General features: G+C 39.6%; 1 protein-coding gene across 1 annotated transcript; it reads left to right on the forward strand.

The window, feature by feature from the left end:
* Positions 1 to 16,832: 16,832 nt before the first annotated feature.
* Positions 16,833 to 24,672, forward strand: LOC308380746 (SLAM family member 9-like; the record flags this gene model as incomplete). The annotated part of the gene is made up of 6 exons (XM_080858150.1): positions 16,833 to 16,892; positions 17,059 to 17,203; positions 17,536 to 17,592; positions 22,180 to 22,362; positions 22,666 to 22,821; positions 24,326 to 24,672. The coding sequence occupies 6 exons, from the start codon at positions 16,833 to 16,835 to the stop codon at positions 24,670 to 24,672; spliced, it is 948 nt and encodes a 315-aa protein (XP_080714276.1).
* Between the last annotated feature and the right edge of the window lie 2,503 nt (positions 24,673 to 27,175).

Genomic DNA, 27,175 nt, shown 5'->3' on the forward strand with positions numbered 1-27,175 from the left:
TGACACTCAAAGATGCTGGGCAGTACTCTCTGACTATAGTTACAGAGGGGGGAGAGGAACAAACAGGGAATACCACGCTGGAGGTCTATGGTTAATCATTTCTTTCATTTCTATCCTTCAAATGGCATTCAGGCTTTTACATCCATCCATCCAACCCCCCCCCCCCCCCCCCCCTCTCCTTCATTTTGACATTGTGGGACGTTTCAGTCGTTAGGTGATTTGATGTTTCAAACTAAATCATTTCAAACAAATACTGAGACTGTTTTCTCTATTTAGGAGCGGGTGGATTGAGTAAAGGAGTCATCACAGCACTAGTTACATTGAGTGTCATCGGTGTCGGAGGCATGATTGCTGTCCCGTGCTATTTCTATTGCAAGAAAAGGGGGTGAGTACACTATATATCAAACAGCACTTATTTGAGTCGAAAAGTGTGTAAAAGATTACACTTGGAAAGCTGCTAGTTAAGGGACGGTAGATTTGTTTGTAATCTTGTAAACATGCTATTTTCATCCAGCTATTTAATGAAGTGAAAATGTCAGAGTGGTGCATCGTCTAACCCATACGTTAGGGGATGCTAGTGCCATTACTGTAATGAACGTGTTGACATTACTGCTGTGCCATTCTAACCTCTCTCTCTCTCTCTCTCTCTCTCTCTCTCTCTCTCTCTCTCTCTCTCACTCTCTCTCTCTCACTGTGTGTGTGTGTGTGTGTGTGTGTGTGTGTGTGTGTGTGTGTGTGTGTGTGTGTGTGTGTGTGTGTGTGTGTGTGTGTGTGTGGGCCTGTGTCTCTCTGTGTGCGTGTCTGTGTGTGTGTGTGTCTGTGTGGGTGTGTGTGTGTGTGTGTATTTCCATATCTGCAAATGTAGAGTTTTTTCAGAAGTATATACAGAAAGAGGTCAGTAAACTTTTATGAAATGAGTTTCACTGTTTCCTCTGTTTGAGTCTAATATGCCCACTATTCTGACTGTATTTCCCAATACAATCATGTTGTTGTGGGGGAATATTAATATGTAGTTGTGAGGAATATTATAATGCTGTTGTGGGGAATATCATCATAGTGTTGTGGGGAATATCCAATGAACTGGTCAGGTTTAAGATGGCACTTGAGCATATGGGAGCCCAGAAAAGTAAGCATGGCTGTTGTTTCTGCTCTCTGAGAAGTTTGTCGGTTTTCTCTGCTTTTCATGATCAGATACCTGTAACTAACCATGATCACCCCTATATTTTAATCTCGAGAGTTGGTAAGCTTTACATTTCATTTCATATTAAGCTTTTGGTCAAATCAAACGCTAACTTACGTAATATATATGTACAGTACATGTCTACAATGTAGAATTCAGAAGTTGTACTCTTTCTTTTACAGAAATGCACCATAGTTGGAAGGTGCCATCTCACTGGCTGTTTGTAAAGAGTGAAGATTCACAGATAGCTGGCAGTTGACACGCAATAAAGTGCACCTTAAACCTGTTCTGAGTGTCCTTAATAATTCATTTACATTTTTGATAATTTCCAACGAAGCCCTTCCAACGAAGATCCTACGCATTCACCTGAGCTGACGCAGGATAAACCACAGCGATTCAAATTAATTTACAAACGTGTGTTTCCAAAGAAGCTCACATCAAAGGTAGGGCATGGATTGGTCTTTATTTCCGTGCCCTTGGGACATCACACCAACTGCGATCCTACGCTTTCACCTGAGCTGACAGGATAAACCACAGAGATTCAAATTAATTTACAAACGTGTGTTTCCAAAGCAGCTCACATCAAAGGTAGGGCATGGACTGGTCTTTATTTCTGTCCATGGGACATCACGCCAACCACGATCGTACAGATAGGGCATGCATGTTGTTGGCATCTTGCTTCACTGATGAGGTGGTTTGCTTTGGATCCTGAGCAGTTCCTTCCCTTCCCCATACTCCTCTCTTCCTATCATTCTGGTACAAGTTGATCTTTGTCTCATCTTTCCATAGGATGTTGTCAAGAACTGAACAGGCTCTTTTAGATGTGTTTTGGCCAACTCTAATCTGGTTTTCCTGTTTTTGAGGCTCACCAATGGTTTACATCTTGTGGTGAACCCTCTGAATTCACTCTGGTGAAGTCTTCTCTTGATTGTTGACTTTGACACAGATACGCCTACCTCCTGGAAAGTATTCTTGATCTGGCCAACTGTTGTGAAGGGGTTTTTCTTCACCCAAAAAAATAATTCTTCGCTCATCCACCACAGATGTTTTCCGTGGTCTTCCGGGTATTTTGGTGTTGCTGAGCTCACCAGTGTGTTCATTCTTTTGAAGAATGTACCAAACAGTTGATTTGGCCACACCTAATGTTTTTGCTATCTCTCTGATGTGTTTGTTTCGATTTGTCAGCCTAGTGATGGCTTTCTTCACTGATAGTGACAGCTCTTTGGACATCGTATTGAGAGTTGATAGCAACAGATTCCAAACACAATACCACACTTGAAATGAACTCTAGCCCTTGATGAGAGAATAAAACACACCTGGCCATGCTGAGGAGCCAATTGTCCAATTACTTTTGGTTCCATTTCAAATCCATTGTGGTGGTGTACAGAGCCAAAATTATGAAAATTGTGTCAATGTCCAAATATGTATGGACCTAACTGTACATACACACACCTCTAGGCCTTTAGAATAGGCACTGTAATACATACATACACCTCTAGGCCTTTAGAATAGGCACTGTCATACATACACCTCTAGGCCTCTAGAATAGGCACTGCAATAACCACACCTCTAGGGCTTTAGAATAGGCACTGTAACACATACACCTCTAGGCCTTTAGAATAGGCACTGTAATACACACATACACCTCTAGGCCTTTAGAATAGGCACTGTAACACATACACCTCTAGGCCTTTAGAATAGGCACTGTAACACATACACCTCTAGGCCTTTAGAATAGGCACTGTAACACATACATACACCTCTAGGCCTTTAGAATAGGCACTGTAATACACACATACACCTCTAGGCCTTTAGAATAGGCAAAACAAAAAGCATGAGGATGTATTTGTTGTATTGGTTTGTTGTCTGAATGCTACATTCTATGGTATGATAGTTGTCCCATGCTATTTCTATTGCAAGAAAAGGGGGTGAGTTCACTATACATCAAACAGCACACTAATGTTGCTTGGTCTATGTCTATTGTTTTTTTTTTGTTTTTTTTTATTTGAGTGGAAACGTGTGTAAAAGATTACACTAGGAAAGATGCTAGTTTAGGAACGGTAGATTTGTTTGTAATCTTGTAAACATGCTATTTTCATCCAGCAATTTAATGCATTTAATTCTACACAGTTGAATGGATGTCTCCGCAACATGTGCACAAAGTGCCATTATGTGATGACTGCTATGCCTACAGATAATGAACCTAGCATGTATTAAAAAAAAAAAAAACATACGTTAGGGGGCGCTAGTTCCATTTATCAATGTAGCTTTTCAGTCTGTCTCAGTCTGTCCATAGCCTCTTGAGCTTTGCACTATACCATAGCAAATTAAATGTTTACATTATACTGGTGTCATTCTAACCTCTCTCTTTCTCTCTCTATCTCTCGCTCTCTCTCTGTGTGTGTGTGTGTGTGTGTGTGTGTGTGTGTGTGTGTGCGCATGTGTGTGTGTATGTGTGTGTGTGTGTGTGTGTGTGTGTGTGTGTGTGCATGTGTGTGTGTCTGTGTGTGTCTGTGTCTGTGTGTTCGTGCCTCTGTGTCTGTCTGTCTGTATTTCCATATCTGCAAATGTAGTATTTATAGAAAGTATATACAGAAAGAGGTCAGTAAACTTTTATAAAAAGTGTTTCACTGTGTCCTGTGTTTAAGCCCAATATACCCACTGTTCCAACAATATTTCCCAATATTAATATGTTGTTGTGGGGAATATTAATATGTTGTTGTTGGGAATATTATCATGGTGTTGTGGGAAATATCCAATGAACTGGTCAGGTTTAAGATGGCACTTGAACGCATCTGAGCCCAGAAAAGTAAGTGTGGATGTTGTTTCTGCTCACTGAGAAGTTTGTCTGCCTCTGCTTTTCATGATCAGATAGGCTACCCGTAACTAACCATGATCACCCCTACATTTTACTCTCGAGAGTTGGTCAGCTTTACATTTCATTTCACATTCAGCCTTTGGTCAAATCAAACACTTAGCTTATTTAAACATGACTACAATGTAGAATTTTGAAGTTCTAATCTTTTTTTTTTTTTTTTTACAGAAACGCAACATAATTGGGAGGAGCCATCTGACTGGCTGTTTATAAAGAATGAAGATTCACAGATATCTGACAGTTGACACACAATAAAGTGCACCTTACACCTGTTCTGAGTGTCCTAAATAATTCATTTACATTTTTGATAATTTCCTACGAAGCCCTCCTGGGGAATTTGAGTTGGTCTTTATCTCCGTGCCCTTGGGACATCACACCAACCACAATCCCACGCATTCACCTGAGCTGACGCAGGATAGACCGCAGCGATTCAAATTAATTTACAAACGTGTGTTTCCAAAGAATCTCACAGTACAGGTAGGGCATGGATTGTCTTTATTTCCGTGCCCTTGGGACATCACACCAACCACGATCCGACGCATTCACCTGAGCCTTAGCAGGATAAACCGCAGCGATTCAAATTAATTTACAAACGTGTGTTTCCAAAGCAACTCACAGTACAGGTAGGGCATGGATTGTCTTTATTTCCGTGCCCTTGGGACATCACACCAACCACGATCCGACGCATTCACCTGAGCCTTAGCAGGATAAACCGCAGCGATTCAAATTAATTTACAAACGTGTGTTTCCAAAGCAACTCACAGTACAGGTAGGGCATGGATTGTCTTTATTTCCGTGCCCTTGGGACATCACACCTACCACAATCCTACGCATTCACCTGAGCTGATGCAGGATAAACTGCAGCGAAATTAATTTACAAACGTGTGTTTCCAAAGCAGCTCACAGCACAGGCAGGGCATGGATGTTGTCTATACCAGCTCTGGCTGTTGAGCTGCAGAAAACACAGTTAACACCACACACATCATCTTTACTTCATATGAGTTGGCTGGCTCACTATTCTTAGGTCTCGCAGCACACATGCCAGTTTTTGAGCACAAGAGGGCAGTAAGTATTCAGCATTTGTCTCTGCAGTGCCTCTATGACATTAGCACAGTTTGGAACACATTTCCTTGGAACACATTTCCTATGCAAACTTTGAGGATCAAAGCCTGCAATACTGGATGTACAAGTATAACAATAAGTTCACTGTGGCACTCTGCCACATTGTTTCTTTTTCCTGTGAGGAAACATCAGGCAGGTGTTCTAGTGCCTCTGCTCAGCTTTACATCTTCAGTGTGAATGCTGTTTTAAGGTTAAAGTACCGACTGTCCCTGAGTAAGAACAGGATCAGAGAACTTAGAACAGGATCAGAGAACGTAAAACAGGATCAGAGAACGTAAAACAGGATCAGAGAACCTGGCTCAGTGGGTTTGAGCCAATCAGCTGAATGGATCTGCACATCTCACTTATCCTGTGTTTACTCTCAGCACTTGGTAAGAGACATTCATTTCAGGGTGTGACAGCGCAGAAATAAGGACTTTGTGTGAACTCACTTTTAAATACCATTTATATACTTTTTTTTAACAAAATTGTATTATTGTCCATCTTATACTGGACTATAAGATAACTCCCCATAATTTTCTGATTGGCTGATGAGAATCAGCAGACACTTTAATAGATGAGTTCTCACTTATTTGTTTACTTACGTATTGAAACTCATTGTTAAACAAAGGTCATATTTGTGATATTGGTGGTTTATGACACTTTTTCTACAGCCATGATGAGATATTCATGTGATATGTTCATATTCATATCCTTTAGGATTTTACTCGTGCCAACAACCGGGAACACTGAATGGACCTCTGAATGGAGCAGTAGGAGGGAGTGTGGAGTTCACCCTCATTAACCCACCATCTGCACCACTTGATAACTTCACCTGGACTGTCAGAAATACTATAGATAGGATTCCAATCTTCTCTTCCAATCGTACAACAGATATTACTCATGTTGGTTATGTTGGCAGAATCTCTGTGAACAAAACCACCGCTTCACTGGAGCTCAGGAACCTGACTCTAAATGACACTGGGGAGTACGCTGTGATCTTTGACGACGGTGAAACTGACCGGGGAGTCACACATCTGACAGTGTTTGGTAAGTTCACTCTCTATAATGTCTGTCTGCAGGCTCATTTACATTTACGTGTTTTGTTTGCACTAAGCCATCTTAGTGTGTTTGTAGAATTTGGAAACGTAAAAAAAATACAATGTTTTCTGAATAACAGTGCAGGAAACCACAACTGGCCAAAACACTGATCCTTGTATTTTCCTCTCATAAACGCAGTGGTGGTCCGTCAGGGCCTTCAAGGCCTTCTCTGCTGGCCTAAACATCATCAGAAAATAAATGTAATAAAATACATTTAATTTTAATATTTTCTTTTCATAAATATGTATTAAATTATTCCCCATAGTCCATTTTCTTCATTTCATAGCTTCCAGCGTTGTAAATTTATGTTAGAGCTTTCATCCAATCATATTTCAGCTATCATGTGTTGCCACGCTCCAAGAAATATTTCCCGAGAACAGAAATCTTCCCTGAGGCCTTCAGAATTCACATTGAAGGCCCGTGTACATCTGATTGGTTATCACAACTGGCTGTTTCAGTTCATTTAAGTTGAATGAACTGAAACAGACAGTTGTGACAACCAATCAGATTTCGAGTTGGCGACATTGGGCCTTCTAGAAGGCCCGGAAGATTTCTTTCCTCGCGTTGAACGTGACACGTAAACGTCCTTTGATTGGATACTGAGGCAGACCGGTGCAGTGCTTCAGTGCTCAGTTTAGCTGGCTAACGCGAAAACGACGTACATCGGTTTCAATGCTTATTATGCTAGTTGTTTCAATTGGTAAGACTAAATATAATTACATTAACCAACTCAAATAAACTAGTTTACACCAACTTGATAATTCCAGTTTTTGATACAATTACAACGCCATTTTCAAGACGGAACTTTCAAGAAAAATTGGATATCGTGAGGATGGGAAGTTTAATGAAACTGCTTTGCAGGTGGGACAATGCGATGTTTAGTGGACAAACTTGTTAAAGCTCACATAGGCTACTTTCGGTGCACTTAATAAAACTTTGTAGACTAATCCCTGAAAATCGCCTTTTATTTTTAAGTTGTGACAGTAATATCCAAGCGATCATATAACTGAGAGTTTACTACTCTTAATGTATTGTTAATACGGGTTTATTGATTTTAAATGCTCCGGAAATATTAATAAAGTCTGTTGTACTCGACTATGTTAAGGTGATGCAATGCTCACTTATACTGCCTTTCTGTATAAATATAATGGTTCGAGAGCCATGGCGTCGTAATGATGGTATTAGGCGGTGGATTCACTCAGTTTAACATCGTGTAGGACATCGCTGAAGGCCTAGTCGTGAAATGCACGGACCGCCACTGCATAAACGTAACCGCTGTTTCACACAGAATTTCTAAATTCTATTCTCTTTACATTTTTCACCCCTGGTTAATCTGCAAAGCATATCAAAATTGGCAGTAGATGGATCAATTTTAGCTTTTTGGTTATTGGAGCCTTATCAATATTTGAACGTTCTCTAGCACATTAATATGGACATTGAGATATGATCACAGCTATGGGTAAATTAGGGGAATACAATAATGTTGATACCGTATGAGTCAATCATGAGTGAGGGCTGGGACACTCCATTTTGAAAAGTAAAATTAATGTAAGGAAGTGCAGGTCATGGCATGGATGTAAGATTTTATCATCACTGTAATAGCCTTCATTAGCCAAGAGCAGATATAAACAGTAGAGTCCTACACCAATATATTTGCAGAATGTTAAGTTAATTTTCAGTTATGTGAATTGCATTTTGTTAATGACTGGAAAAAGTGAAACAAGGCCAGAAAAACCAGCAGGCTATGCCTATGATTACAGTTGTTCATGCTCTTTTTAACCTCCAGAGAAAATCTCCAATGTGACAGCAGAGGTCAATCAGAATGAGTTTGAGGAGTACGACTTTCTCATCCTTACATGTTCCGCCTCTGGCTCCTCCCCCTCATTCCGTTGGTTTAACGGGAGTGATGTTGTGACAGATAGCTATTATGTCAAAGGAAGTGACAGTAAAAACCTCACTCACGCCCGTGTGAGAAGATATGATAATGGTGTATACAAGTGTGAAGCATCCAATGCTATCAGTGCCCAAAATAGCTCCGGGGTCAATGTGAACATTATCTGTAAGTGCATGATTCATTAAAATACATATTTAAATATTATTAATTGTTTTAGTCATATGCAAATGCCTGCTTGCCTGCCGACACACTTTGCTCTTCACTTGGAGATTTCATTTTCTTCATGATAAGAGTGACTAACATTTCAGGCTTTGAAGCGCACACCTACCACAGCCATGTATATACTAGTGTATAGTATACTATATCAAGCTGTTATAAACTCAAATCAGCCTTTATCCATCCAAAGGAATCAACATTTTTCAATTGGAGCAAATACTCCTCACGATGAGCTAAGTGTGAAGGCAACTGCAAATATATAAACATTATTAAAATTATAATTAAATTATTCATATTAAAATGAAAATGAAAGGTAATACTACTAGTACACTTTCATTACAGATGGCCCAGATCTTACTCATCTCACAGTGAAACCTCAAGACTTAATCTACAGCTCAGGTTCTCACATCACCCTGTCCTGCTATGTTGAGTCCAAGCCTACTGCCCAGGTCCAGTGGACTCTGAATGGAAACCTGCTGGATAGAGAAGGACCAGAACTCAGACTGGAGAACATTCAGGCCAGTCAGAGCGGTACCTACAGCTGCAAGGCCTATAATAGTAAAACCAATAGGTCTGAAACATCATCACCATCAACAATCATTGTGATTTGTAAGTCCAAAGAAGAGTCATTCAACTCGCATCTTCTGACCAAGAGACAGACAGAGATGTGACAAGTGTGAGAGAGAAATGATGATCAATATTTAATGTCATTAATTATCTGTCACATGCTGCTTCCTAAACCTTTGTCCATTTTGCCTTCAATCATCTCCAATAGTTGCTGTGAATCTCAGTCTCTGTTGTTTATTATATGCCAGTCTAAATCTTATGGTCACACTGGCCCTCTCTAGTAAAGACGACCAACAACTGATGTCTAGTCTTCTGTGTATTCCTATGGTAGGGCAACAAAACGTTTTTGGTATGGAAGGTCCAGGTATTTAACATATATTTAATGTACATTTGCCATGATTCACAGGTAACAATGCAATACAACGTGTGTGTGTATCCATTTCCTCGTCTCTCTGTCTGTCCTCATGTACAGAGCTGTTCAGAAAATCACCTGTCATCTCTAAAGTGTTTCATTATCTTTATCTCCCATTCTCTCCCATTAGACACCACATCTGTTTTTACCACTTTCTCTCCATTTCCATTTCTCATGCTTCAGTCTCACTTTGTCACACTGTACACTCTGCACCTCTGCTCCTGACAAATTTTTCACAGAGCTGTTAAAGTTGAATAGGTAAACTATTAATTCCCTTTATCTAATGAGTATGGTTGATTAATAGCTTCATTATCAGATTTCAGAGTTTCAATAACGTGACATTGCTTCAATAATTCTTTAAATTATTAATTAGCATCTGCTAATGCAAATACACAGACATTCACTAGATGAAGGGACATTACTGGCAGGATTGAAGGGATGGGCTGTATTGGTTTAGCTGTTGAGTTTTCCATCCATCAGCTTTATTCCAATTAAATTGCTGGCAATACCCATGAATATGAATCCACAGTTTGTATATGTCCTTGTGTCAGACCTGAGCAGCTGCAGGAACCTGTACTGAGTTTAGAAATTGGACTGATATTGCACATGGCCTCTAAAATGTTTGTCTTGTGAATTCAGATATTGAGGAAGAGTTATGTGGGTCAATAATACAATGAATGACCTCTCTGTTGTTATGGCGTCCACCCTATGTTATGGTATTTCACACCTTCCATAAACATGACATCAGAGGTTCTTCATTATAACTAGAGTGTGTTTTAGCTCGAATAACTAGCATGTCTTCTCATAAATGATATCCTTTTAAAAGCATTATTTCAAACAACCGACATGGCAAAAAGTCTCCGCATGTGTGGTTTGAAGTGAATTCAATCTCAAACATTATAAACCTGGAAGTCATTTACTTCTGTTCCCTTCTTTTCCACTTCACACAGGGAGAATCTCTCGTGCCTACATTTACATCCCTGATGGCATCCTGATAGCAGGTGAGAGTCCTGTCAAATTATACTGCCAGGCCCAGGGCTACATAGTCACCAGAGAGTGGAGAAAGGATGGCAAACCTCTGTCTCCTAGCAACAGCATCACCTTCTTTGAGGAGAACAGAATACTGTCCATCAGCCCAGTAAAGAAAGAAGACAATGGAAACTACACCTGTAAAGTCAGCAACTCTCTCACCTCTGAGACCTCCTCTAAAAGACTGATTGTGAACTGTGAGTGCATGTTTTGGACTGGTTCAAGCTATAAGAGGTGTATTAAACTTGGTTGAAATGTGTTTTTTACTGGCTAATAACTGTGGTTACAGATGGACCAGAGAGAGTAAACATTATGGGAGAAAGAGACATTGAGAGCGGTCGTCTAGTTCATTTGACCTGTACTGCTGAGTCCGTCCCTGAGAGCACCTACACATGGGTATTTAATGGGACAGTAACAAGTGTGACTGGAGCTTCATACATCAAAGAGCTGAGTGAATATGAAGACAGTGGAACCTACACCTGCACTGCTCTGAACAGCATTACCAAAAAGAGAGACAATGCCGTTTTTGAACTGTCTGTCAAAGGTAATACATTCTTTCAGAATCCTCTGATATACCTGTATGCATTTTAGTTACATAGCCCTATTTACCATGAAGGATCATATTTATTCAGTGATGTCAGGACACCATCTTTTCACTCAGTTTGTATACTTGATTTTGTCTTCATTCCTGCAAATCGCAAATATAGCACTCGCAAATGGAGTTGTTATGATCTCCTTGTATCAGACCTGAGGCTGCAACAACCCGTACTGAGTTTAGGGATGTAGAATTTTGTCTTGTGAATCCAGATACTGAGGAAGAGATGGATTTTAGTCATAAAGGTCAACAATATAATGTCTTCTCATAAATGCAATCCTTTTAAAAGCATTTTTTCAAACAGCCAACTGCAAATGTGGTTTGATGTCAATGAAATCTCAAACATTATAAAAAGTGGCGGCTGGTGAATTTTTTTGGAGGGGGGGCACAGTTGGGCGGCGCGGTTTAAATAGCACTCCACAATGAGAAGAAAACAGAGGTTTTGAGTAAAATATTTGTTACTGAGGTTAAAGGACTGTATATTTCTGCTTGTAGGTTGCTTTGTCGTATTGCTCGGGCAGTGTCTGTAAGAACACTCACGACAATCACAGCACTCTTTTTCTTCCTTTTAATGTGCCATCATCTATTTCACTACATGACACTGCATGGTACATATGTGTGTGGTCTGCAATGGGAATAGGGACCAATCAGCACTGCACTGGATAACATCAACTTGAATGATTGTTACACTATAACAATTACACATAACCGATATTATTTAGACACATATCATAGTGGACATTAGACTAAGCAACATAGATCTCATTCGTATTATATTTACAGTATGAACTCATCCTTATTACATAAGTCAATATAAGAGAACGTACAAGAGAACATGCTAATCGCTACTATTATGCTATTATTATGCTAATCGCTGCTAATAGCAATGTAAAGCCCACTACAAACACTATAACCTATGAAACACACTTACTTTTATCAGGTATGCACACAATGCCTCACATACGTACGTATTGAAACAATGATGATTGGAAAACTAGGCACTCGGTTTAACTACTTAACTATTACTGCCACCGAATTGGCTAGGAATGAAATGTATCGATTTTTAACTCAAGAATTCAAGAATTCAGTCAATCTTAACTGAGGGAGCTACACGCGTTACGCCATTACTAACGGAGTCTTTCGTACAATATGTGATATGTGATACTTATATGGGATGTGAGGGAAACAAAAAAAGGTCTCTGATTCGACAAAGTCCAGTGGCGATGATATGAGAAACGTTGTCATTGGCTGGGGGGCGCAAACATTTGCGCCCTAGGATCGAACTGTCATCCGCCAATGGGAAGCTGTCCTTGCTCAAAATGTTTCTGCCCAAGTGGTTGTTGAAAGGGGCTTACGGTCTCCCGCACACATTTGACGTGTTAAAACAGTATATTTCTTATTTTAATTATTTGATATATAATGCTTTTTGAAAAAAATCAAAATGTGTAGGAGGGACGGTGCCCTAGCGCCCTGTATTGACGCACCGCCACTGATTATAAACCTGGTTGTCATTTATTTCTGATCCCTTCTTTTCCACTCCACACAGAGAGAATCTGTGGTGCTGCCATGATAAACACTGATGGCATCCTGATAGCAGGTGAGAGTTCTGTCAACCTAACCATCATTGGAAGGTAAGGCACCCACTTAAACCATATGGTGGAATGTTTTGAAGTTTTTGATAATTCAGCGCTCGTAAATGGAGTTGTTATGAGAAGGAGGAGGAGAAGGAGAAGAGATGGAAGCAGAGAGAGGAGGAGAAGGAGGAGCAGAGAGAGGAGGAGAAAGAGAAGAGAGTCCAAGTGGTACAAGAGGCTGGGGATCTAGAGGAAGAGCAACTAAGGGAAGCGAGAGAGTGCAGGTCCTGCATACCTGTCGAGTTAACATGACTGAAATCTGTGAAAATCAGTGAGCCAGAATCATTGGGCCTCATTCTCGACAGCAGTTGAGAAGACTTTCAGAAGGACTTTCTTCTGAACTCCACTTCGGTTGATTTAGGAAAACATTTGCCATTCTCCATAGTTTTCTCATCTGGGATTTCTTCTGAACTTCAGAAGACTTTCGGAACACGAAATAGCAGTCGCAACTCTGCCGGAATCTTCTCAAATGTGATTCCTCAATCCGATTCCTGAAATAACCACAACATGGCCCCATTGGCCATCCAGTGGTTATTTGAGGAATCGCGTTGAGGAATGACATTTGAAAAAACTCTGTTTTAAAAGGGTTAACGGTTGAATTTGTGAGAACCCGTTGGTTAGGAGTGGGGGAAAAAAACGATTATTCGATTTTTCTCGATTCTCTCTAAAACGATTCTCTCTCGATTCAGAAAAGTTCATTCATTTTTTTTTTTTTTTTCACACATCCAGTTTATGTTGAAATGCAAGCTGCATCGATTATTGGATTGTTCATAGAAAGTCAAAATTGTGACAAGGAAAAGCTTTTTCTCTAATAAAAAATAGAGAAGGTAATTCATCTGTTGATTTTATTTATTTTTAATTATCAAACGCAAAGTAGGAAGTGTAGCAAAGACTGTTAAAAGTCGCAATGGATTGATAATCGTTTTATCGGTTTAGAATTGATAATCGTTTTTTCTACACATCCATTTTATGTTGAAATGCAATTATCGATTGATTATCGATTATCAATTCGAAACCGATAAAACGATTATCGATGCATTTCGACTATTGAATCATTTGAGTTTGCAGCTCAGAGTCTAAAATCACTTCCTACTTTGTGTTTGATAATTAAAGAAAATCAACAGATGAATTCCCCTCTCTATTTGCTTTATTAGAGATAAATAAATAAACACTAAACCCAATCGCGTTAAAATAGCCATAGTGGAATAGAATGGACACATATACATCCTGCAGTACCTCCACGTCTGCACCGGTTAAGAACGATCTGCGTGTTTTTCTCGCTTTCAGAGAACCAGAGCAAGAATGTCAGAAAGGGGAGTGTCAGTTAATCCAATGAAGTTAAAGTTAATCACAGTTTTGTAACCGCTGTGTTTTATTGATGTGCATGTCAGTAATATGCTGTCTCTAAAGCACTAATGCTATTAGAATCTGTTACAGTTTATCAGCATCAACCACAGCCTCAGGTATGATACGTTTGTGGCACCAAATCAATATTAAACATTATTATATATCTGTTACATGTTGCCTCCTACATCTCTGTCCATTTAGCTTTCAATAATCTCCAATAGTTGCTGTCAATCTCAATCTCTGTTGTTTATCACATGCGGGAGAGTGAAATAGGGGCTAGTACCAGGTCTTTTCAGATGTTTCAGAAGGGAAAACTTCATATATATATATATTTATATAATATATACCATTACATACAGTATATTTTCTTTACATTTACTGCTTGGAATGTGAGTGGAGGCAGACCTTCATGGTCGCACTCTGATTATCTGAAATACCTTTGAAATCAGTATTATGAAGTGTCATTCACTGACACAAATTCATGCCTTTTGTAAACCTGTACGATGATTATAATAAGCACTTTATGCTTTTTGTCTCCTCAGCACAGGGATCCCTTGACGGACCAGGTGGAATGTCAGATGGCGGTATAACCGGAATAGTAATAATGTTCATCATAGTGGTGCCAGCTGTGATTGGAATTACCATCTTCCTAGTGAAGAAACAAGGGTAAATACACGTTCCCATTAACTTACACAGCCTGACCACCTACAGTACATAAAGCAAAATTGAATCTGAACTATGGGAGTGTATCACTTGTCCATGATTTACCAAATCACATCGCTTCAATGCATGGAAATGATTACAGTTCCTCCTCATACTCAATCCCCCTCAGTGAAAAGATTTTGATGCCCTTTGCCACAACGTTCTAAATATGAGAGTGGGTTCTCAGCTCTGATGAGCATGAAAAAAACGATTAAAGACTTTCTCAAATTCAGCCAGAGTTAAGGGCATCCTTTCAAACACACCCTACCCATTAACCTCTGGTGAGTGTGTGTGTGTGTGTGTTTGGGGTGGGTTGCTTACAAACATGAAAACTAAATATTTATACGGCGGTGTCAGGGAGGGTTACGTAGCTGGAGATTGAATGTCTGAAGTGGTAAGCTTGGGAAACACTAGATAGATACAGATAGATGAATGACTAGGAATTAGGGATTTGGTATGAGTAACGTCACTAATATCAGTATTTGTTCAACGTATTATAGAGTAATAGTGTGTGTACATTGAGTCAATTTCAAGTCAAACTTTCATCTCCCCTTCCAGAGAATGTCCAAAAAACATTTCACCAGTGTTTCACCAGTGGTTATGTCTGGTGATATATTAGGAGATTTCAGGACATGGCCACCTATCAACTCAACCAAATGATATGGCGGCCATATTGGATTTAATCAAGAATCTTTTCAAATCTTCTCCAAATTTGGCACAGATAATCTTCAGATGTTTATTTATTAGATCTTCATGAAATAATTTTTGCAGCTTATCGAATTCAGTGGTAAACTCGCCAAACAAGGAGTGAGCTCAAATCTCGGGTAATCTTTGGTGAATTGACATTAAAACTTGCTGTGAGGGCTTACAGTCATGCCTTTGACACAATGACCTCAAGTTCCCATGGTATAACTGGCCTGCTAGGCTGCATGACCCCTCATTGCTCCTTGCAGCTATACGTTTGATGAATTCATTCTATTGATTCAATTATATTGTTATTGATGGAGAAGGCGCCAAATTCAATTGATTTCATTTAAACAAACATGATAACTTCCTGCAGACGATAGTTTTGTGAGATTATTATGTTTAAAAAGTATCAAATTGTATTATGTTTGTGTAATAACCCTAATACAGCCGTGGAAATTTTTTTTTTAAAAATTATCAGTTTTTCTTTTTTTACTATTTATTGGTATGTGTTTGAGTAAAATAACACTTTTGTTTCATTCTATAAACTACTGACAACATTTCTACTGAATTTCAAATAAAAATACTGTCATTTAGAGCATTATTTGCAGAAAAATGACAATTGGTCAAAATAACAAAAAAGATGCAGCGTTTCCAGATATTGATTACTGATCTCTTCCTAAGTTACAGCATTAGTATTGTGTAGTTTAAGAATCTATATGAACTTGTTTTCTTTGCATGATTCGAGATCTGAAAACGTTCCATTTATTTAGCTATTTTGACCAATTGTCATTTTTTTCTGCAAATAAATGCTCTAAATGACAATATTTTTATTTGAAATTTGGTAGAAATGTTGTCAGTAATTTATAGAATAAAACTAAAATGTTAACTTTACTTTAACTCATACCAATAAATAGTAAAACCAGAGAAACTGATACTTTTGAAGTGGTCTCTTAATTTTTTTTGCGGCTGTATATTCAAAAAAACAAGTCTTTCAAACAAGCCTCAGGTCCATATTGTGGGATTTTAATTCACATTCAGTGTGTAGAATGAATTATTAATTTTAGTCTCCTAGAGATGTACTGTCCTCTATTGATTACTTTTTCCTTATGTCTGTGTTTGTGTGTGTGTGTGTGTGTGTGTGTGTGTGTTTGTTTGTGTATCCTGTCTAGACCCGACAATAACAGGATGTTGCCTGGAATCCCTACAAGAGGAGGTTCTAGTTGATTTTGTGACATTACTCATATTGTCTCATGCACGATAATCACAAGCTTTTTGTCATTCATATACCCTAAATAATATTTTGTTTCAAGTGATGTTTGCAGTGATGCATATATCTTATAGCATAAACATCTAATTTGTCTCTCTCCTTCAGATGAGGACTATGAAATACCCGTGAGTGAAATCAATTACAATTATTATTACTACAATTTCACAATTGCATCCAAGCATGTTGCTCAATATAGCTGGTGTATAAATAGTATACCTGGAAAATATGGTTGATTTCCTGGATGTGAAATGCATGCCTTTTGTGCCATCACCAAAAACACATTACGTAAGCCCCGAATAATAAAGTATGTGAAAACCTCATCATTGAATGACATTCCCTTGGATTTGATTATACACACAGACTTTCTGATTCATATCATGACAGTGAGAAATACAGTAAATTAAATATTTATGCTTTAAAATGCTCTATGTTGTTCTGGTTTCCCCAAAAGGGCAACCATGTCTACTACTTAGAACTACTGGATGGACTGGCTCAGGTGACACCCAATTCAGCTGGTAGAAATCTTCGCCTGCCACTCAGACCATGCAGCAGGAAAGGTGGTGGCTCAACATCAAGCATCAACCAACATCAAGCAGGTCTGAATCATAACTGAGGAACATTAAACTGAAAGTCACATTATTTTACACTATTGTATGTTTCCAGCTGTCATGGTACTGCAAAGCAATATAGTGCCCTGCTTTCAAGCTATTTTCTGTAGAATGTTGAATTGTTTCAGTTGAAATATAATGTAAACCCTTTCAGTGGAAATAAAACATAATTAAATAAAGACATAAAGACGCCAACAATGCCAATAAAGTCATGAATAAGGGTTTTGGTCATCATGTAGGGACAGTCAGTTGAAAAGGAAATCTTGAAAAAAGATATCATGCACACAAATCTCAATCAAATGACTTCCTGTCTGTTTCAGACTCGGATGATAATGTTTATGAGCCCCCTCCCCCTGCCCACTCATATCCTTCCCACCGTGAGTACACAAATGCCTTGCACTTTTAATCAGTTTGTTTTCAATTGTAATTTCAGATTCATTTCAGACCCCAAAACAGAACATGTTTGATTGAGTTCTACCACTCACTTTTTGTGACTTTATCCAATAGGCAAAAGCATCTGACCAGTTCTATGAAGCCACTGTAGAAAATCCTGAGTGACAGGCCTGTGACCTTTACCTGTGTGACACAAACATCAAAAGAGACAGTTCATATCAGAGGAGGCCTGTTGGTGATGTCCTCATAGCACAGAGATTACCTTGTTAAAAGTATCCAATGACCTGCCCCTCTCCCTTGACTACGGTGACTGTGCCGTTTTGATTCTTCTTGACCTCAGTGCAGGTTTTGACACAGTGGATCACAACATTTTAATTGACCATCTTCAGTGCGGGGTTGGTGTCAGCTCAACCAGCCTTAAGCTGGTTCTTATCCTAGTTCAGCAATAGAAGTGGTGCCGTGAATTTAGGAAAGGTTTCCTCCTCTCCTGCTAGTCTTTCCTGCGGGGTCCCACAGGGTTCCATCCTTGGTCCCATCCTGTTTTCTATTGACATGCCCCCGCTTGGTTCAATTATTCAAAAGCACAACATCTCCTTCCATTGCTATGCAGATGACACACAGCTTTATCTTCCTCTGAAACTTTAATGACCGGCAAAATCTAAACAGTCTCTTCGATTTTTGATCGTCCTTTAAATTTGGCAAACAGGTCAATGCAGTAGTTTAAGACAATTTCTTCCAACTTCGCACCATTGCCAATATCAATATCTTGAGAAGGTCATCCACGCCTTCATATCCTCCTGGCTAGACTTCTGCAATTCCTTGTATACTGGAATTAGCCACTCGTCCCTGTCCCACTTTTTCCCACCCAAAACATCGCTGCCAGTTTCCTGAATGGTTCCCGGAAAAGAGACCATATTAGCCCTATCCTGGCCTCTCTCCACTGACTTCCAGTGCGGTCCAGGGTTGATTTTAAGGTGATCCTGTTTGTTTTTAAAGCCCTGAATGGGCAGGCCCCTTCCTATATCACTTAACCTCTTATTCCACCGCCAGGCCCCTCAGGTCGTCTAATGTAAGGGTCGTGACAGTCCACCAATCAAAGCATCATCCAGGGGTGACCGCGCTTTTGCTGTTGCAGCCCCTAGACTGTGGAACACCATCCACCTCTCTATAAGATCAGCCTCTTCTATTGACTCCTTGTCCTGGCTCAAAACCCACTTTTATTCATTAGCATTTATGATCTTCCTGATCTGAGTTGATCATTTGTATATTTGCTTTCTGAGTATAAAGATGCTTAGCTGAGTGTTTTGCTTCAGTTTTTATTGCATATTTTATTCTCTTCTTATTGTTTTGTTTCTGTTTTCAATTTGATTTGAATGTTTTATTGTGAATTAATCGTAAATCACTTTGGTCAATGTGATTTGTTTTCAAATGTGCTGTATAAATTCATTCAACTTTCAATTTGACTTTGTGTAAAAAGATTGCTAGGGATAATCCAATAATATACTAAATAAACTCATCCACAGCAAATTTTGCCATTATCATTTTAAACTCTCTCTAACCGTTGCTGCCACGCCCCGTCCCCTCATCGCAATTTTTGCCAATAACATTTGAAACTCTCACTAACCGCCGCTGCTACGCCCCCGTCATCTGATCGCAAATTTTGCAAAATATAATTTTAAACTCTCAATAACCGCCGCTGCCACGGTCCCGTCCCCTGATCGCAAATATATATATATTTCCTTCAGAGGGGCAACTTCAGTCGAGGAGAGCAAACGGGCAGTTGCCCGAGCAACCTTAGTCCACTCCTGTGCATGTTCCTGGCCCTATCCTGGCCTCTCTCCACTGACTTCCAGTGCGACCCAGGGTTGATTTTAAGGTGATCCTGTTTGTTTTTAAAGCCCTGAATGGGCTTTGAATCCCCCTCTCTATAAGATCAGCTCCCTCTATTGACTCCTTAAAGTCCTGGCTCAAAACCCACTTCTATTCATTAGCATTTGGATCTTCCTGATCTGAGTTGATAATTTGTATATTTGCTTTCTGAGTATAAAGATGCCTAGCTGAGTGTTTTTCTATTTTATTTTGTATTCTGTTCTTATTGTTTTGTTTCTGTGTTTTATTTGATAAGAATTTGTTGTAGTGAATTGATTGTACATCACTTGATTACAACGTGATGTGTTTTTAAATGTGCTGTATAAATACATTTGAATTAGAATTTGACTTTGTGTAGAAAGATTGCTAGGGATAATCCAATAATATACTAGTTAAACTTATCCACAGCATGTTGAACTATATAATCATGTGGGTTTGTTTTGTAATAAATATGAATCCTGTACCTGATGAATGCAAAAGCCACGCAGATGCCTACTGAAAGAGATCATTTCCAAACACTGTTAACGACTTAAGAATATAATAATCAAGTGCCTTGTAGTTTTATTTACCTTATATGAATATTGTACTTATGTATAAAGGAACATGGCTTTTCTGTGTTTCTGTGTGTGTGTAACTTAAGAATATTAGGTGCCACTCAGTCTGCATTTGTACAAGAGCATGTTTAGACCAGAGGTGATAAGAAGGGAACTGTGCTTCTTCCGACCTTGTGCAAAACTGCCATCCTTGCAAGACAGGGCGCCTCGGACGTCAGAGATCCACCACGTGGTTTTCCCTGCTGAACGCTAAACTTCCTTGCACGATGTTTCTTATCATTGCTTCACTTTCAGCCTTGTGCCGATAGCAATTGTTGTTTGTCTAATAAATATACTTACATGCAGCTCCGGAGTTCTGAGGTTACTTTCACCTACATTACAATATTCTTGTTTGAAATTACACAGTTATTTTGTTAGGATGAATAAAGAAGGACAGATATTTAGTTATGATAAATAAAGAAGCACAGATATTTTGTTATAATGAATAAAGAAGCAGATATAAGGACCTCATCTTTTGAGGAAGTGTGTCGCCGTGTTTTTGTTCCGCCTCACTTTAGTCAGTGATTGACACATTTGGAGAGTTCAACTGAAGTGGCTTTGACAGACAGAGGACTAACAGATTCCTTCTCCGGAATGAATCAAGATAGCAATTAAGTATTACTGTGTAGATGGGTTAAAGCAGTGTATGATTAGATTCTCTCTGATCACACACATATCAAGCAGGTGTCTGGAATTGTAGTAAACATTATGTCGATTAAGAGTGAGTTGATTCTCTCCCTCGAACGCTTTGAAGGGTTTTATTTTACATTAAAGGCTACATTCCCACTCACCTGCAGAAACAGAGTAAGGTAATACATGACAGTAAAGTAGTATATTTGGTATCTTTTATTCACGCATGACTTTGACCTACTGTTTCATATAGCATCAACCACATCAAGTGTCCTTGTGCCCTGACTGACTGTTAGAAAAAAATGATATAATTACAGAAGTAGTGGAGAGATGGAGTAGTTTTGACCTATGTAGTGGATAAATACACAATACTGCCACATAGTGGCAAAACACAGTTATTACAGTTGGTGTGAAACAAGACAGTTGTGCTGGTATCGTTTGAATGCAGGGGCAAGCCAGTAAAAAAACTGATATTTCATTTTGATACATTTAGCCAGCTACTCCAGCAAGGCCAAACAGTCTGGTATGTATTTACGATGCTCTCTGAATACATCACAAAAGGCTTGAACCGGACACAGAGGTTTGAGATAAGAGTCTCAGCAGGGGTGGGAATATCAACAATTGGGACAGTGCATCTCTGAACTGTTAGTTTGGGTCACCACAACCCAACACCTAGGCCCCAACATATGAGTAGTGAGCAGAGGAAGAAGGCCATCTGTGATTTTCCACTCTAAAGATCCATTACTGCCTTACAAAACTTTGAGGAACCAAGCCTGCAATACTGGAAGTCCAGTGAGTTCCCTGTGACACTCTGCCACATAGTTCCCTTTTCCTGTCAGGAAACATCAGGATGGTGTTATAGTGCCGCTGCTCAGCTTTACATCTTCAGTGTGCATGCTGTTTAAGGTACGGACAGGATCAGAGAACTAAGAACAGGATCAGAAAACTAAGAACAGGATCAGAAAACTAAGAACAGGATCAGAGAACTAAGAACAGGATCAGAGAACTAAGAACAGGATCAGAGAACCTGGCGCAGTGGGTTTGAGCCAAACCAGCTGAATGGATCTGCACATCTCACTTATCCTGTGTTTACTCTCAGCACTTGGTAAGAGACATTCATTTCATGGTGTGACAGCGCAGAAATAAGGACATTGTCTGAACTCACAAAAAAAATTAAAAACTCATGCCTCAGAGATTTATTCTATGTCTGACAGAGTACAGTTAAAATGCCATATTTATACTTTTTTTTAAATTGTATTGTTGACCATCTTATAATGGACTATAAGAGAGCTCACAATTATTAACTTATTGGCTGGTGAGACTGAGCAGACATTAAATAATAGAAAACTCACTGATTTGTTTACTTACGTATTTAAAAACATTGATAAGCAAAGGTCACATCCTATTGGCAGTTTATGACACTTTCTCTACAGCCATTGTGAGATATTCATGTGGTATGTTCATATTCATGACCCTCAGGATTCTGCTCATGCCGAATGAATTACTCTTACCAAGTGCTGAATGGACATCTGGATAGATTAGTAGGAGGGAGTGTGAACTTCACCCTCGTTAACCCACCATCTGAACCACCTCAGGGAATCACTTGGAGTTTCGGAGGGGTTATAATCTTCACTTCATTTGGCGAAGCAGAGAATGCAGATAGTGATTATGTTGGCAGAATCTCTGTGAACAAAACCACCGCTTCACTGGAGCTCAGGGGCCTGACTCAAGATGACAATGGGTTTTACACTGTGGACATCACCATCAGTGGTGTAGAATACTGGGGAGAGACATCACTGTTTGTGCAACTACGTAAGGTACTTCTGTATGGAGCAGTAGGAGGAAGTGTGGAGTTCAAGCTCACTAACCCGCCATCTGCACCACCTGATGGAATCTACTGGAGTTTTGTTTGGAAAAAAGTGTCGATTCCAATCCTCTATACCAACAGTGATGGAGACCGTACAGATCAACGTTTTGCTGGCAGAATCTCTTTGAACAAAACCACCGCTTCACTGGAGCTCAGGGGCCTGACTCTAGATGACACTGGGCTGTACACTTTGTCCTTCACCATCGGTAGTGGTAGAATAGAACAGGGGGTACGCACATCACTGACGGTGTTTGGTACGTACATTCTATGTTATTTATGTTTGCAGGCTCATTTACATGTGGTATGTTTGCACTAAGCCATCTTAGTGTGTTTGCAGGATTTCATAAGGTAAAAAAATTATAATCTTTTCTAAATAACAGTGCAGGAAACCACAACTGGCCCAAACACTAATCCTTGTATGTTTGCACTAAGCCATTTAAGTGTGTTTGTAGGATTTCATAAAGGTAAAATCATAATAATCTTTTCTAAATAACAGTGCAGGAAACCACAACAGTATATCAGAATTGGCAGCTGATGGATCTATTTGATCCGTTTTGGTAACTGTAACCTTACTTAGCCTACCTTTGAACGTTCTCTAGCGTATTTATATGGACATTGAGATATGGTCACAGCTTAGGGTAAATTAGGGGAATACAATAATCTCGATACCGTATCAGTCAATCATGAGTGAGGGCTGGGACACTCCATTATAAATACTATAATTAATGTAAGGAGGTGCAGGTCATGGCTGGTCTGCTGCCCAGGGCTCTGAATGGATCCCTGCTGGGTATAGGGGGACCAGAACTCAGACTCAGCGTGAGTATTAAATCTTACTGTCACACCGGCCCTCTCTGGTTAAGACCACCAACACCTGATGTTTAGTCTTTTGTGTATTTCTATGGTTGGGCAACAAAGGTTTTTGGTCTGGAAGGTCCAGGTATTTAACATGTATCTCTGTGCATCTTTTTCCTCTGTCTCCTCATGTATGGTGCATAAAGAAAATGTTTCAGAGCTGTTAAAGTTGAATAGGTAAACTATGAATCCTGTTGTTTCTAATGAGTATGGCAATATATTATACCAGAAAGAAGTGACATTCCTGCTCAGAGGTTATTTTTGAGGTTGATAGCTTGATTATCAGATTACAGAGTTTCAATAACGTGACATTGCTTTAATAATTTTAAAAATTATCATATTGCATCTCTTAATATAAAGTGCACAGGCATGCACTAGATGAAGGGACTTAACTGCCAGAACTGAAAGGATTTGCTGTATTGGTTTAGCTGTTGAGTTTTCCATCAGCTATATAATCCAATGAAATTGCTGGCAATACCCATTAATATGAATATGAATCCACAGTTTCAGCAGGTACATCTCCTTGTGTCAAACCTGATGCTGCAACAACCCGTACTGAGTTTAGAAATTGGACTGATATTGCACATGGCCTCTAAAATGTTTTATAGTGAGGACGAGATTGATTTGATTGTCATGTGGGTCTATAATTAAATGAACGACTACTGTGTTGTCATGGCCTCCACCCTATGTTGTGATATTTCACACCCTCCATATACATGACATATGAGGTTCTTCATTAAAACTAGTGAGAACTAGCTTGTCTACTCATGAATGCAATCCTTAGCATTTTTTTCAAACAGGCCACAAGGCAAGAAGTCTCTGCATGTGTGGTTTGATGTAAATTAAATCTCAAACAATTTAAACCTGGTAGTCATTTACTGTTCGCTTCTTTTTCACTTCACACAGAGAGAATCTCTGGTGCTGCCATGACAACCACTGGTGGCATCCTGATAGCAGGTGAGAGTTCTGTCACCTTAACCTGCGATGCCCAGGGCTCCATCATCACCAGAGAGTGGAGAAAGGATGGCAATCCTCTGCAAGGAGTTAACATTGATGAGCTCAACAGAACAGTTTCCATCAGCCCAGTAAAGAAAGAAGACAAAGGATACTACACATGTCAAGTCAGCAACCCTGTCAGCTCTGAGACCGCCTCTACAGGACTGATTGTAAACTGTGAGTGCACATGTTTTGGACTGATCCAAGCTATTACACGTTTATTAAACGTTGTTGACATGTGTTTTGTCACTGGTTAATATCTGTGGTTACAGATGGACCAGAGAAAGTAAACATTACGGGAGAAGGAGCCTTAGAGATCGGAAGTCCAGTTAATTTGACCTGTACTGCTGAGTCCGTCCCTGAGAGCACCTACACATGGGTATTTAATGGGACAGAAACACATGTGACTGGAGCTTCATACGTCAAAGAGCTGAGTGAAAATGAAGACAGTGGAACCTACACCTGCACTGCTCTGAACAGCATCACCAAACACACAGTTGATGCTGTTTTTGAACTGTCTGTCAAAGGTAATACATTTTGAAGAGGCCTATGTGGAAATTTCAATTAATTTGAACCTGGTAGTCATTTACTTCCCTTCTTTTTCACTTCACACAGTGAGAATCTCTGGTGCTGCAATTACAATAACTGGGGACAACCTGATTGCAGGTGAGAGTTCTGTCAACTTAACCTGCGATGCTCAGGGCTCCATCTTCACCAGAGAGTGGAGAAAGGATGGTAATCCTCTGCAAGGAGTTAACATCGATGAGCTCAACAGAACAGTTTCCATCAGCCCAGTAAAGAAAGAAGACAAAGGATACTACACATGTCAAGTCAGCAACCCTTTCAGCTCTGAGACCGCCTCTACAGGACTGATTGTGAACTGTGAGTGCACTGGACTGGTTTAAGCTATTACACGTGTATTAAAAATTACAAAATGTGTTTTGTTACTGGCTTATATCTGTGGTTACAGATGGACCGGAGAAAGTAAACATTATGGGAGAAGGAGCCATAGAGATCGGTCGTCTAGTTCATTTGACCTGTACTGCTGAGTCCGTCCCTGAGAGCACCTACACATGGGCATTTAATGGGACAGAAACAAATGTGACTGGAGCTTCATACATCAAAGAGCTGAGTGAATATGAAGACAGTGGAACCTACACCTGCACTGCTTGGAACAGCATCACCAACCTCAGTGGCAAAGCAGATTTGAATGTGTCTGTCAAAGGTAATACATTATTTCAGTATCCTCTGACATACTTGTATAAATATTAGTTACATAGCCCACTTATAATGAAGGAAACGTTTATTCAGTAATTTCAGGACACCATCCTCTCACTCAGTCTGTGTACAACCTGAAAATTGCAAATACAGCGCTCCTGAATGGAGTTGTCAGACTTCCAACAATGGAATAGGCTTTTACGTATTTGTAGGAATTTGGCTTCAGCTTCAAATACTGAATGGTGAATAGCATTCACAGTTGCTGTTATATTACAACACACTATAGGTAGCAAGTGTGTTAGGGAGCCACAGTGCCTCGAGACCTGCACCATACAGTCTGTTTTGAATGAGGGGACACCCTAGTTGTTGATGAAGAGAATATCTTGTTTGACTGTTTTAAATCCTATATACTGCCATTGGTGTTGCCAACGTGCACTGTTTTACATACTGGAGGATTTTAGCCAGGTGTGAATTTAATGATTTTTAAATTAAATTTGGTCTTTTCCTCCACAGAGAAGGGGCAACCTGGATTGCCAATAGGGACATTTATAGGCATCATTGCAGCAGTTATTTTGATTACTGTGACAGTGGTTGGCATTTCAGTATTTCTGTTGAAAAAGAGAAGGTAAGTTTACTCCTCAGTCAGTTTACAATGGACTGGACTATCACTGTCCACACACATTGAATTATCAAGTTACACTCACAGAGGCAATAACTTCCCATAAATGCAATAATTTCCCACAAATTGTCACGAACGGAGACTTGAAACAAGGTATTGGATACCAACGCTCAGGGCCCGTTTTACTTTGGATAAAAAGAAAGGCCACGATGGTTCAAAAACACAAGAATCAGAGACCACAGAATGTAGTGTCTTACAAGTCACAATCAATAACACACAAAGACAAAGGAAAAGTCCAAGGCTTAAATTGGAAATCAAGTAATAAATTGGCTACAGGTGAGAACTAAACATAGAGGTGTGAGGGCAATACAAAACACAGGGAGGATGACTGGACTGGAGTAGCATATGGTGAAGGAACATGAACCCGTACTGGAGTTGCTGCAGGGACTGGAACAGGAACAGAGGAGCCTGTAGCAGAGGCTGTGGCACAAATGCAATAACTTCCTACAAATGTAATGAGCCACAGACACACTCAAAATCTGCACTTTATAAATGAGTAATCCCATCAATGTAATACTATATATTGCCTACCACAAACTAAAATCATCACCAACAAATGTTATTTCCTGACCATTAATCCCTTTCTTGAGATTTAATTTATTTAATTTCATTCAAGCCTCAGTTCCATATTGTGGGATTTTAATGCACATTCAGTGTGTAGAATGAATTAGCAATTTCAGTTTCAAAGAGATGTACTGTCCTTTTGTGATTACCTTTCTCTCTGTGTGTGTGTGTGTGTGTGTGTGTGTGTGTGTGTGTGTGTGTGTGTGTGTGTGTGTGTGTGTGTGTCCTGTCTGGACCCAACACTAACAGGAGTTTGCCTGGAGACCCTACAAGAACAGGTTGTAGTTGATTTTGTGACA

The sequence above is a fragment of the Sprattus sprattus genome, assembly GCF_963457725.1.
Source record: "Sprattus sprattus genome assembly, chromosome: 19".
Lineage (NCBI taxonomy): Eukaryota > Metazoa > Chordata > Actinopteri > Clupeiformes > Clupeidae > Sprattus > Sprattus sprattus.